This window comes from Heliangelus exortis, chromosome 2 (genome assembly GCF_036169615.1).
Source record: "Heliangelus exortis chromosome 2, bHelExo1.hap1, whole genome shotgun sequence".
NCBI classification, from domain to species: domain Eukaryota; kingdom Metazoa; phylum Chordata; class Aves; order Apodiformes; family Trochilidae; genus Heliangelus; species Heliangelus exortis.
In genome coordinates this window covers 8,494,705-8,507,624 of record NC_092423.1, presented here as the reverse complement: position 1 = coordinate 8,507,624, position 12,920 = coordinate 8,494,705, and the positions used below count along the sequence as shown (strand labels likewise).

At 39.6% G+C, this 12,920-nt stretch overlaps 1 protein-coding gene across 1 annotated transcript in view; it reads right to left on the bottom strand.

The window, feature by feature from the left end:
- The window catches only part of DPP6 (dipeptidyl peptidase like 6), a 393,798-nt gene that overhangs the window by 158,492 nt on the left and 222,386 nt on the right, over positions 1–12,920 (bottom strand). The window contains 1 exon segment of the mRNA XM_071734726.1: positions 2,827–2,941. Within this exon segment, the coding sequence (XP_071590827.1) occupies positions 2,827–2,941 (115 nt within the window).

The window sequence follows — 12,920 nt, the reverse complement described above, 5'->3', positions numbered from 1 at the left end:
GCAAAGAACACAGCTCCCAGTTCATGAGCTAATCTCAAAGCAGGTTGAGAGACCTGACTCTGAGAAACCCAGACCCAAACCTTTTTTGCAGTTGGATCCAGAGTTAAAACCCTCTTTAAATTGGGATGATTTGCAAAAGAATCTTGAAGAAATATATGAATACTCTTTTTTTTGATGATTAAATACCTTAATCACCACCTGTTCTGCCAAGCAAACCTTTCCCATTTCCCATGCTACCACTCACTCTTGCTTTTGCCAGCTTTCACAGTCCTGGGAAACACCACCATCATCATACAAGTTCTGGGTCCAGTTAACCACTTTTCTTTGCCTGAACACTGATTACAAGCCTGTATGATGCACTCTATCCCATATATGTTCCAAATCACTCTCTGTAGGCATGACATGATGTTTAGCACTGGCTGTAGAGCATCTCTGCTTTGGATGCCTCGGTACTGCCCTGCAAAACAGGCCAAGGAAAGGGCCAAGATAGAGAGCAATAAGACAGGAGTTCAAAGGTAAAATCAAAAGGTTATTTGTAGTAGTACAACAGCATTTGAAGTATTCTCAGACATTTGCTGTGCCCATGCCAGACAGCATCACCTACTTGAGACATTTCCAGTGAAGAGGGGTTTTTTGTTTGCTTTTTCTCCTGATGCCATCAATACATTTGGCAGCAGCTTCCCATTAACATCCACAAAATGGCTTCACCTCCTTCCTTGGCTGTCCTACTATCCCCTCCTGTACTCTTAAAATACCCATCACTTATATTTCAATTTGGCTACCAAAGGATAAACATTTCTTCTTCCAGTGAACTATTTTATGGCAGGGAAATGCAGACTCTGGTTCTCCTTTTGGACTTGCTCTTACATCTTCTGCATTCCTGCCTTACTGGGAAGTATTAGCAATGTCAGAATTAGTAATGTAGCACTTTCTACATTTGTCAAGCCAGGCTCAATGTCTCACTTAGCACTGGCTGGTGGGAACTGCCTGTGAAATGAGCCTCCTGTTACCCTGTGCCGTAGAGCAGCTTCCTAACAAGCTCCTGGACCAGTGGCCCAAGAGAAAACTAAACTTGTCTGCTGCCAAGCCACAGCAGCAACTTCAGCTACCTGATTTTACCCTTGGCAGAGTCTCACCATGAAGCAGTCTGGAGCTATAATAAAACCAGAAGCAATACTGAGCCCAGAGGTTTTGTATTTGCATGTAGGACACAGTTCTGAAACACCTAGCAGGGCATAAAAATAATTCAAACCCAGTTTACCAGCAAATCAGGTAATTAGAAAGCTCAAAAAACATGAGTGGAAATTTTAGCATAGAAAATGGCTTTGCATATTTCTAAGTTTTATGCACAGAGACTCTCTCAACGGTGCTGTTTGGAGCTGTTGCTAAGTACCTACCTATAACTGTGTGACTTCTGTGTGTCCATGTGTGTGCATACATATCCCCAACAGATAATGTCTTTGTGTCTGCATATACACATACAAAAACATTTGTGAATTTCATTTATAACTGAATGTGGGTATTTCACACTCCCATCTCATGTTCTGTAACATTCAAGGTCAATATAATAACCCATATTTACTTGTGTTTTCCTAAATTAGAGAACATTAACTACAGCATCTCAGTGCTCAGTACAGCTTTTCTGTCCAGGCACTTACCTGGACACCAGCACTGTGGTATCTATACTAATGATAGCTATTAGTGGATTTTATGTGTGATTTTCTCTATGGAGAAGTGGGAGTAGGGTTCAGGAGAAATCTTGAATGAGGTCTACAGTGGAACCCAGAACTGCAACCAGAGCTGCTAAACCCTCATCAGATATCATTCTGACTATCCTTATAAATAATTCATTATTTTGGGTAGTTTTGAAGAAGTAAAGAGATGTGACAACTGTATGCACAGGTATGCTTATGTTTCTTCCTATGCATCCCTCTATATGGAGCCCTGTTCTTTGATGGAAGTGCCACCCATGGTCTTATCTGAGCAGTGACAGCTTCTTGAAACTCCCAGCTCTTAACACTTTCCTGACACCAAATTCTCTCTTTTATGTCTCATCTCTTGTTTGTCTTTTTGAATTCAGATCACAATCTTTTCAGAGCCCTAAAAGCACATTATTTCTATCCCACACATATTTATGGTAATTTTCAGGGCTGTATAAATATGTAATGATCAATAATCATAATGATATCACATTGAAATTCAAGCCTACAACCTCAGCAGCTACTGTAGAAGTAATTTACACAGGTTATGTGCACAGAACTTTGCTGAATCTTGGTAAGGGGATTAACCTCAAGAATCTCTTAGTTCAAAGTTATTGATTATTTGTTGTGGTTAAGTGAAGTGCTATCTTGCACACCATCACTGGAATTCTTTTGTAAACTGGAACACTGTGATGTAAACCTCAGTGCACCCAAATGAGATGGGATTTAGATGCCTAAGCATCAATCTAAGGTGTCTAAACCTAATATGCCACCCAAATAACATGTGGGCCTGAACTTCAGAATTTCCATGTCCTGCCTGGTGTAGATGTCTCTCATAGGCTCACATCTAAAATGAAAGTTCCCACCTATGTGCAGGTAACCAAGTTTCACTCTTGTACCTTCAGCTCAGCAGTCCTGATCTTTGGATTGAAATGTAAAACTCTAAACCTAAAACTCTAAATACTTAAGAATGGCCTAGAACTCAGAGTCACATCAAGCTAAAGAACTAGAAGGATGATTCCCTTGATGTTGACTTTGCAGTCAGTAGTTTGCAACCCCTGTACCCCTGGAAGTGTAAAATTACAGAAGAAAGATAGAATGGAAGTGAGTTAAAGGTTATAAATACCTGGAGTCAGGAGTATAACAGAGGTGACAATCAGGGAACAGATAACAAGAATAACAAGTAAGGCAATGGCAATTCCTTTCCAGTTCCTTTGAGGAGGATTACTCCCCACCAGCTCCTAGAAAGACAAAAGGAAAATGAACATTTAGAGAAGGCTCTTAGATAAGGACACAAACATCAGAATGCAAACAATTATGCCCGCAGAACTACACCATGCCCCCTGCAACCCTGGTGGGTGAAGTTCATAAGCCAAAAACAATTCATGCCATTATAATATGTTGTGATTGCAACTGAATCATTCCCAGGTCATATTATACAATAAACAAATTGCAATGCAGCTATAGGATGCTTGGTAGTGACACACACACTCCCTAGCACTTCTTTGCACATGGGCAGCATCCATGGGCACCATGAGGGCACCAGCCCCCAACCAAACTCACTTATCAAGAGCCAGTTCCCTACCAAAACTTATTAAGTATGGGAATAATGACCTTTACAGTTACTGTCAAGAGGCTTTTATCATAAAATGCCAGAGAAGAATACAGGAAGATAAATAATCCACAGAGGCATGTATGGAGATAAAATCAATAAGGATATCCCCACAAGGAATTTTACTGCCTTCCCAGAAAAGCTCACATCCCCTCAGGCCACCTTGATGCATTTCTAGGCTGGAAAGTCTAAGGAATGAAGACAGGACTCACGTCTACATATAGATTAAATCATAGCCATTAAATTTAATCTCACCCTTAAAACTTCAGAATAAAAGCCCCATCACCACTCACTGATGAGCTCTGACTGTGGCTGTACCATATGTTCTGTCTATGATGTATTCAGCACCCCTGCTCCCACGACTGAGGTTTTTTATGAAGTGCTGTGTTCACATTCACAAGATCTTAAATATTTATTTCAGTTTATTCCTTCCACACTTTTTCCCTGGATTCCTCTTAGCGTTGTGCATTAAATGCGATTTCCTCCACACGTTGAAGCCTCCCCAAGAACTGTGTGAAACACCAGTGTGTAACACCAGTGTTCTCCACTTCCCTGGAATGCTGAATTCACTGAAGAAATCTGCTCTCACAGCCAGAACTCTGAATGCTCCTCCTCCTTGTTGACCTCACCAATTTAGAGTTTTTGCCTCATTTCCTTTACTATGAAGGCTGCTGGGTCTAAATCAAACATGTTGGTAATCCTTTAATAGATACTTCTAGGGTTTGTGTTGGTTTTTGTGTGTGTGTTTTTTGTTTTTTTTTTTTAGTTTTGTTTTGGTTTTTGTTTTTCAGGACACCAAAAATCTTAATAAGAGATGAATTCTTCTTTAATTCCCAGAATTTGTTTCCCTTCCTGTAATTATATTTATGTGCAGCAACATGACCTGAACAGGGAGGTTGGGAAAACCTCACAGTTGACTTCAGAAAACTCTAGAATATATTTTTCTGCTTTTTTTCATATCAAGAATCGATTTCACAAAAAAGATACCGCTGAAACTCTCTTCCTATATGTTTGGGGTCTATCCCTCAAAAAGGCTATAAATTTGCAATTGAAAGACACATTTGAGGCATTAAAATCTGAGGCAGCATCTGTATTTCAGTATTTATTTTAGTTCTGGAAAAGACATGATGTTTTTTTTCCTTCTGGAAAAGATGGTGGAGATTAGCACCCCACCCCTCCTTGCATTCCCCCCATTTGCACTTGGCTTTCTATTTGAGATGAAAATATTTAGAAGAAAATTATTTTACAGTTTATTATTATTATTTTTATTTATTTATTTATTAGTATTATTACTGGAGAAAAATCTGAAAAGTAGGTCAAGAGCCTTGGGAAATATGATTTTGCCAACAAGTAAACAGAAAGGACAGAAATATTTGCATTTTTATAGTGTCTTCATGCTAAGCATGAATAAAAATGTTAATTAATTTAGTCTTCTAACACCTTTTTTAGGAAACTGGTTTGGTCCCCATTTTTCAGGTGAAGCAAATAGGCTCAAAAGAGAGTCTGTGACTTTCCCAGGGTCACACAGAAATTGAGAAATAAAGCCAGGAAAATATTCCAGGGCTCCTTAGTGTGTGGCAAAAATATTCTTCCCTTCACAGCAGGGCACAGTGGGACCAAGAGGGATGACAGGAGAACTGGGGAGTAGCAGCTGAGAAACCACAGGGCTTCTACCCAGCCAAGCTCTGTCTAAGGACTGAGACAAGATGCAGGCAGCACTACAGGACTGATGGTAACAGATGCCTTAAAAATATCATCTAATACCTGTCTTTCCCCCAAATTCTCAAAAGTTTTAAAATGGAAAAAAAAAAAAAAAATCATGCACTTGAATAATATCAAAAAACCCACATGTAGTTCAAAAGCTTAAGAAAACCTTGCTAAAAGGGAGGTTTTCCCATTCATGAGTCCCAGTGTGATAGAAAATCTCCGCACGTGCTTTCGCTTTCACATTACCAATATTTCCACTGAAACCATTCTCACATCATAGATAATCACATTAATCCTTCAGTCATGCAATCAATATTTGAACAATATCACAACAATGAAGACTGGGAATTTTTAGTGTATCAAGAAGAGGAAAACTTCGGGGGTTAGTACACTGCAAAGAAGCAGAAAGGAAGATTTTCATTTTATTCTCAAAGCTCCATCAGGAAATTTCCCCTGATAAAAAGCAAGAGATAAAGAACATTTCAAAGAAAGGTAAACAGCTTTATTCAGCACAGGCTTGGAGAGCAGTTTTTTCTTCCATCATTTGAAGACTCTTTTCGATGGAATCATTACAGTAAATCAGGTGCACACACATGGTACCCTACATCTGCTGGCATCGCTGCCTTAGATCTTGCCTGTCTGCATCTCAGTTAATCCCAGAGGGATGTTGATGTGTCCCTGTCACCAGCTTTACTTCCAGGATATTACAGCCTCACCACTGGTCCAGGACAGCCCTTGTCCTTGGCTGCAAACTCCCACCCTTTCAGCAGGAGCTCTCACAAGCTGACACGAGCTGCCTATTCACATGGCTCAGGAGAGCCCCTGAGCTTGGGACTGAAGCCAGCAAGGTGTTTAATTAAGCTCTAGGCAGGTACAGATCCAAGCACACAAATAAGGTTTTTGAAGTGGCACCTCAAAGGATTTGTTTCCAACACAAAGCACAAAGCTGTAATTTGGCAGTTCCTGGAAGTTCCCAGCTTGCAGATGTGAACACTGAGATCTAAACCCTCCAGCAAGCAGATACCCTTCATGAACCAGGGCTGTTAATCCTAAAGATACCACTTTGGTTTTAGTACTGAGATCTGAGCCTGTTACACAAATGGAAATAAACCAAGCATGCACAATTTTTGGCTCTGAGGAAACGATTCTACAGAAAACAGCATAAAAGGAAACACCAAGCTCAAGTCACTCACCAGTGGGAACCACTTGCTCTCTGCTTCTCATGAAGAATTAACACAACACCAGCATGACCTCTACAAGCAAGCTAAAGCCCTTCAGCCTGGCTTTTTCCCTTTGCAGTTTTTTTTACCTCCTTCTTTCTCTTACATAGAACCTTAATTGGTTTTGGATTAGGAAACTAAACCAGATGTTACCACAGGTTTTATCATAAGCACACTTCATTGATGCTACGTATTAAAAACTGTAAATGTTATCAATTTCACCTTCATTTATGGCTGAAAAATGATGCTACCCACGTGTGAAGTTGACTTTGAAGCCATAAGCTCAGACAGTATTTTAAGACTTTAAAATACAGACCTGTGGTGACATATTTTCCTGCCTGTGAAAGAATCACTGTGCTGACATGTTATGGATGAAGGCTGGATGTGATCCAGTCCAAGATGCTGTCAACAAAATTATTTCTGGCATGTTTATTTGAAACCTGCCAAAAGTCTGCCAGCACAGTGGCCATACACAAATAATATGATAGCTTCTTAAAAAAATCTTTTTTCAATGTCTGTATTACTAAATGAAAGGAGGACAATACAGACATCACTTGTCAGGTATTTTTATTACTTAATAAAAGCTGGACCAAAATTTCTGAAAGATCAATGGAGGCTGAGTCATGCTGGGCCTCTTTGTCCTTTAAACATGGAGTTGCCACTTTGTGCAATTGAATCAAAGGTATATATACATGTATATATGCCATTATATATAATATAGATTCCAGACACGTGCTATGTGGGAGGGCCCTTGCTGAAGCAGCTGGCACTGGGTCATGGATAAAGAGGGGAGACTGAGGTGTTGCACCAATGCAAATCAGAAATAAAATAAAAATAACAAAAAACCCAAACAAAACCAACCAACCAAAAAACAACAACAAAGAAACAAAACCCCAAGAAACAAAAGCAGGTGCAAGGAACCTTATTGGATTCAGAGGTGGCAGGATGGGATTTATAGCAGGGTTTCATATGGATTCCTTACGAGCCATTCTTGTAAGCTCTGTTTCTTGTGTTGTTTTTTTTTTTAGCTGCTTCTAAAGTTTAACTAAATAGCCTGACACATTACACACTCACAAACACAGTATGAAAAATCTTCTAGCAAGCTTTTCAATGCATAGTTAATCAAGAAATGTGCAATATATCCTCATGTCTGGTTACCTTATTCAGAAATAAAACTTTTGCCTGATCATGTAACAGTGACTGAAATGCCTCTGGAAACTCAGCTCACCAGTTTCAAAACACAGCTCAGAATAAAAACTGTGTTGAGAAACTAACGTAGGTGAACACTGCTGTCCCTGGCAAAATCTCCTATGACATTCCATGGAAAAAATAATCTGTTAATTAGTTCTTTACAAAATAAAATTCCAGCAGATTATAACTGCTAAGAAGTACAGCAAATGAGATAAAGAGTGGGTAGTGCATAGTTAGATTATTAATCTTGTGTTGCAAAAAAAAGAAATATTAATTCCAATGATGATGGCAGTACACTAGATGCTTTGCAGTGCCTACAGCAGGAGGTTTGCTGAGATCTCTGGTTATATTGCTGATCAATACTGCCTTACTGTCTCATCACTCTCCACTGCCTGTCTGGATTCTCTGCCACTCTCCTGCTCCTGCCTTAAACAGAAGATGGAGGTTCTTTGTGTGCAGGAATAATTTCAGCACCCTGCCTGGCTCAATGGAAACCTCAGCCACTAAAGAACTTAGACGGAATCATAATACAGATAAACAAAAATAAAGCATGTAACTGCATCCTTCTCATCTCTGACTTCAAGCTGAGTTACTTTTATTTGGGCTTTTTCTAATTCATTTTCTTTCATTCTCCTCCCCCCTTTTACCTCCCTCTGCTCTGCTGCTGAAGACCACCCTGAGCTGTGCTCCAGCTGAAGTCTGATGCTGAATAGCAATTGGTTTGCAGATGGCTGCAGGGAGCTTAAGCCTGAAGCCAAAGTAAACTCAGTTGTTCTGATGGTGATGCTTAAGTGAGAGGAGTAAAAAGTTGGTTTGGTTTCACATATGAGGCATGGCACATGTGTGGGCTTTTCTGCAAGAACCCAACAGAAAGATTCAGGGGGACAAAACCATCCCATCTGTCAGGGTGATGAAAGACAACTATGTTATGTTTTCATCTTCTGTTGATAATAAACATTTCTACTAATAGTGAGCAATGACTTAATACCAGTTAACATCTTTGCTGCCTACTCCCCAGAACTGGGAGAAAGTTTTTTTCCCCTGCACATAACTCAACACACTATCCTGCCTCAGCATTTTTGGGAGCTTCCTCTATGAATGCCCCAAAGTAAATAATATCCCTGTAGATCCATCTCCTCACTATTTTCTGCTAAATACACAGGTGCAAATGTTTGAGGTTGAGCATTTATGGAGTGTTTGAAAGTGAGGGAGGGAAAGGCTGTACCTGTAATACTCAGCCCTTTGTAAAAAAAAACCTTGCATGTTTTATGCCTTGATAGAGCTTTCAGTCTTTCTATTCAGTCTAAGTCTTTCATCTTTGTATTACATAGACAATTGGAGAAAATTAACATCACCTGCACCTCACATCTGTTACCTTTAACAGATGTTGGGTCTTCCACAGTTTTAGAGTAGAAGGCACAAACTTCTCAGCTTGCACTGACTGACCCAGGATTGTTGGCTCCACTGGCACAAAGCCAGCCTGTGCTACTGAAAATTGTAAAAATATTTGTAAAAAGATATAAATACAGTAATATCTGGGATTCCTAGCTGTGCTGTATTGCATAAATGGATATTTAACAACTTCTAATCATTTTTATGAGCATTATGATGAAACAGTTCTGGATCCCCTCCAGACATGGCAGCACTAAGAGATTAATTTAGCTTCTCTATATTTTGAATTGGCGTCTCACATGAGTTTTGTCCACAACTATAGTAAGCACACTGCAACACCCTCCCACCCCCTTCCAATGTATAAATAAGCAGTACTGCCATTTGAAGCATTCCCAAAGTATTCCTAGTGCTTAGGGACCAAGTGAATATGTGGAATTTCCAAAATAAAGTAGAACTTGGGAATGTGGATTCTGGGATCCTGATAGGAGCCGATTCTCAAGGCAAAAAATAATTCAAACTGTAAAAATCAGCTGGACCAAGGTCATGGCCATACTTCTGACTGATGCCCAGGAGAAAGGAGATGGCAGTGTTGCCCATGTTGCATGATATATATGATTGGAGATACTTCTAACCAAGAATCACGATGGTCTTGATTTAATCTCATTTTATTAATCTTCACTTCCCACCATCAGTTTGGTTCATTCAGCTGCTGTGAGATGTTTTTATAGCACTTGGCACAGTGGGACTGGGAATTCTCACAGGGGCCCTTACTTGCTACTATAATTCAAGTCATAATTAAAGATCCATTCCCAATAGTGACAGAATCCATAAAATCAACAGCATTTCTTGGATTTTATTTCAGTGTTTGATATAAGTACACACACATTCATCCACTAAAACAAAATCAAATCATCTCCTCAGCTGAAATATCTGCCTTGGCACCAGTAAAGCTTGGTTTGATGCTTAGAATTTTATTCCATAAATGAATTCCATAAGTGTGTTATCGTCAGATCTGTGAAAGCTTTTGGCATGCCCAAATGCCACAGATTATATCACTGATCTCAGGAACCTGGTACTCCATAGCACTTGCTCAGCTCCAGTTTTTCCACTATGATGCTCTGGCAGCCTGGCTGCCTCCAAACCAAGCAGCAATGCACATATGAGCTTTCAAACAGTTCATACCCGTGCATACCAACAGCAAAAGCTGATGCTGCTAAATGATGCTAGGATGACATCTCTCTACTCTATTTCTCAAAGAATTATTATCCCAAGAAATGGGAAAAGATATTTGAGAGCTTGGTGAAATCTCCCTTAATTCTCACCAAATGCTATTCTGTTTACATTTGTAAAAAGGCCATTACAACTTTTAGTTAAGCTATATTTTAGGGAAAAAAAACTAACCAACCAACCAATCAAATCAACAGGAAATATAATTCAATTTATGACTCTAAATACTAAGGGAAAATATGAGGTAAGGGAAGTAATAGGGTGCTTAATTTCCCTAGGGAGCAATACAGCATTGGAAATTCTGTTTAATATTATATTTTACTAACTCCCAGGTCTTGTCTTGCTTTCTGTAATCTAGTTTTTAAGTAATTTGTTGCTAAATGGTACAATAAGAAAAACACAAGGTGAGCAAAGTTTAATCCATAAAGAATTTGTTTGGCAACAACGTGAAAAAGAGCCATGGAGACAGCTGAGTTTTGAGTTTGCTGCACTGCAGAGCCAGTGGTAAGAGGAATAAAAACCAGTGTGTACAGCAGGGGGGGAAGAAAATGGGTTTATCAATTTCATTTTGCACTCTCCCGAGACGTCCATCAAACTCAGGATGCAGAAAGTGTAATGCATGCTTAGAAAGTAAAATTTACCTTGCCAGGTTACCATCAAACACTTCTGTGATACAGTAATTATTATATGAATTCATGTGTGAATTAAAGCAGCTCGGGGCTAGGAGAGGGTCCCTCCTCTATTGAGCAACATAGGTAACTCTCATTACCAAGCAGCAAAGCTTCATGTCTGCGTGGGGAAATTAAAAACAAACCAAACAAATCCATCCCAGAAAGAAAGAGAGGACTCTGAGAACAACTTACAATGACTACCACGATCTATTATTACTACCTGAAATATATCAGCTCTTTTTGTTCAAAACGTATTTCTCTCATCACCACTTCTTGCAGGATGATGGTGGCTTAGGGATTTCAGATGAGGACCCTGGCTGGCATGAGGGCTGGAAGGGGATGACTCCTGAAGGTCCCAGAGCCATGGGAGCAGTTGGACAAACCAAGTTGGAGAGAGAATTCCCTGAGTCCTGGAATTGCATGGGGTGTGAGGGACATGCACAGAACAAGGTGCAAGAGGATGGTGTGGGATGGCACTGCAGGGAGGAGGAGACTGCAGCAGTAATTCAGAGCTTTTTTGGGGTAGAGAACATTTGATTAGAGCCCCAAATAATGGGATTTCAAAAATTATGAAAATTGCCTGAACCTTTCTGATGAGACACAGCACAGAATGCTGCTACTTCTGAGATAATAAGTCCAAACTAACAAGCTAGTGATTATAAAATCTGTTTTGTGTACTCACTAAAATACTATCTTAATGTAGTAAAGAACCAGTAAAATCACATATTTCTGTGCTCTGTGGGGCTCAAGCAATGTGTGTTTTACATGGAAGTTGAGTTCAACAGAAAAAGAAATTTAAAAAAATCCCTCAACAAGCCAGTATGATCTCATGAGAGAGAAAAGTTCCTCCTTGTTGCAAGCCAGAATGTGCCCTTACTGAGGTCAATGATATTTTTAGTAGCATGCTCAAGTCCTTTAATCTTTTCCATATATTATTGTTAATCAGATCATGGAGCTTGATTTCTCAAGTATCTGAGTATTCTATTAAAATCAAATTATAGTGTAGGAGATGTGTAAAATGCAAACTCCAGAGATATTCTGGATGCTAGAATTCATAGATTATTCTATACATCTTTTACACAAGTTTTGTTTCAACCACCAATCATTTACCTTTTTGAAAAATACAAATTGTTTGATATATGGTTGCTTCAAAGACAACACTATGGAGTTATCCATTATTGTAGCAACATTTATATTAAGATGTTAATTATCTTATAATTTCACCTTTAAGAGAATTCTAGTTTTGTGTTGTTTCTACAAGCAAAGGCCAAACCACTGAAGTCCTACTTGATGTGTGGGTCTCTAAGTCTGTGTTTCCATCTGTGGTATTTAGCCAAGAACCTAATGAAAAACTATAAAAGGAATATTCTTCTCTGATACGAATTGACCTCTGGAAGAACAATGTGTAAGCCTATATTTTACACAATGCTTTTAAATGAAAAGATATTAGCAATTCATGGAGCAGGACACACAGCTCAATTCCATCTCCCCAGCCTGGACACCCTAGATCTTTTTGTTTATTCTTTCTCCCCTTCTTCTCAAGCTCCTGATTCTTCCATTTCTGGTTTCATAAGTAAATACAAACCAGTAAATAAAGCAACCCACAATCTCCTCTCCTGTCCCAAGCTCTACTGGAAGAGCAAGCTTCTCACCCACAACAGCCAAAGCCTCTTCTACTGCAGCACAGCATGACTGGATCACAACTTCTCTGTTGAAGTATCATAACAATCCCTGGTCCACTCTGAACCCCAGGCTTTGCTGTGGCAGTCCTGGACTGTCCTACCAGTAATGGGTCAAAACTCTAACTGGGATCCTGCTAACAAACCCCACCAGTGATTGCCTGTGCTTGGTACCCTGCAACCCTCCTGGGTACTCCACCCTATAAATGAAACCCTAAACTCCACCTGATACCAAATCTATACCCTAAATTACAGCCAATACCCTAAACTACAGCTCTCATCCTGGTTCTGCAATTCTTACCCTTCAGGAAGTTATGCTTGCTTCAGCTCATTCAGTCACACAGAAATAAAGAGCAAGGGACACAGCAGAGAAAGCACTGCTGTCTTTTGCATTTTTATAATATTAACTATTTCTTTCTGGCTAGTAGCAACCTTTGCTGACTTTTGTGACTCTTGCCTGAATGATGAGGCAGGAAGCAGAGCCCACAGGCTACCAGACTGTCCCCAGAACAGCTGGGAGA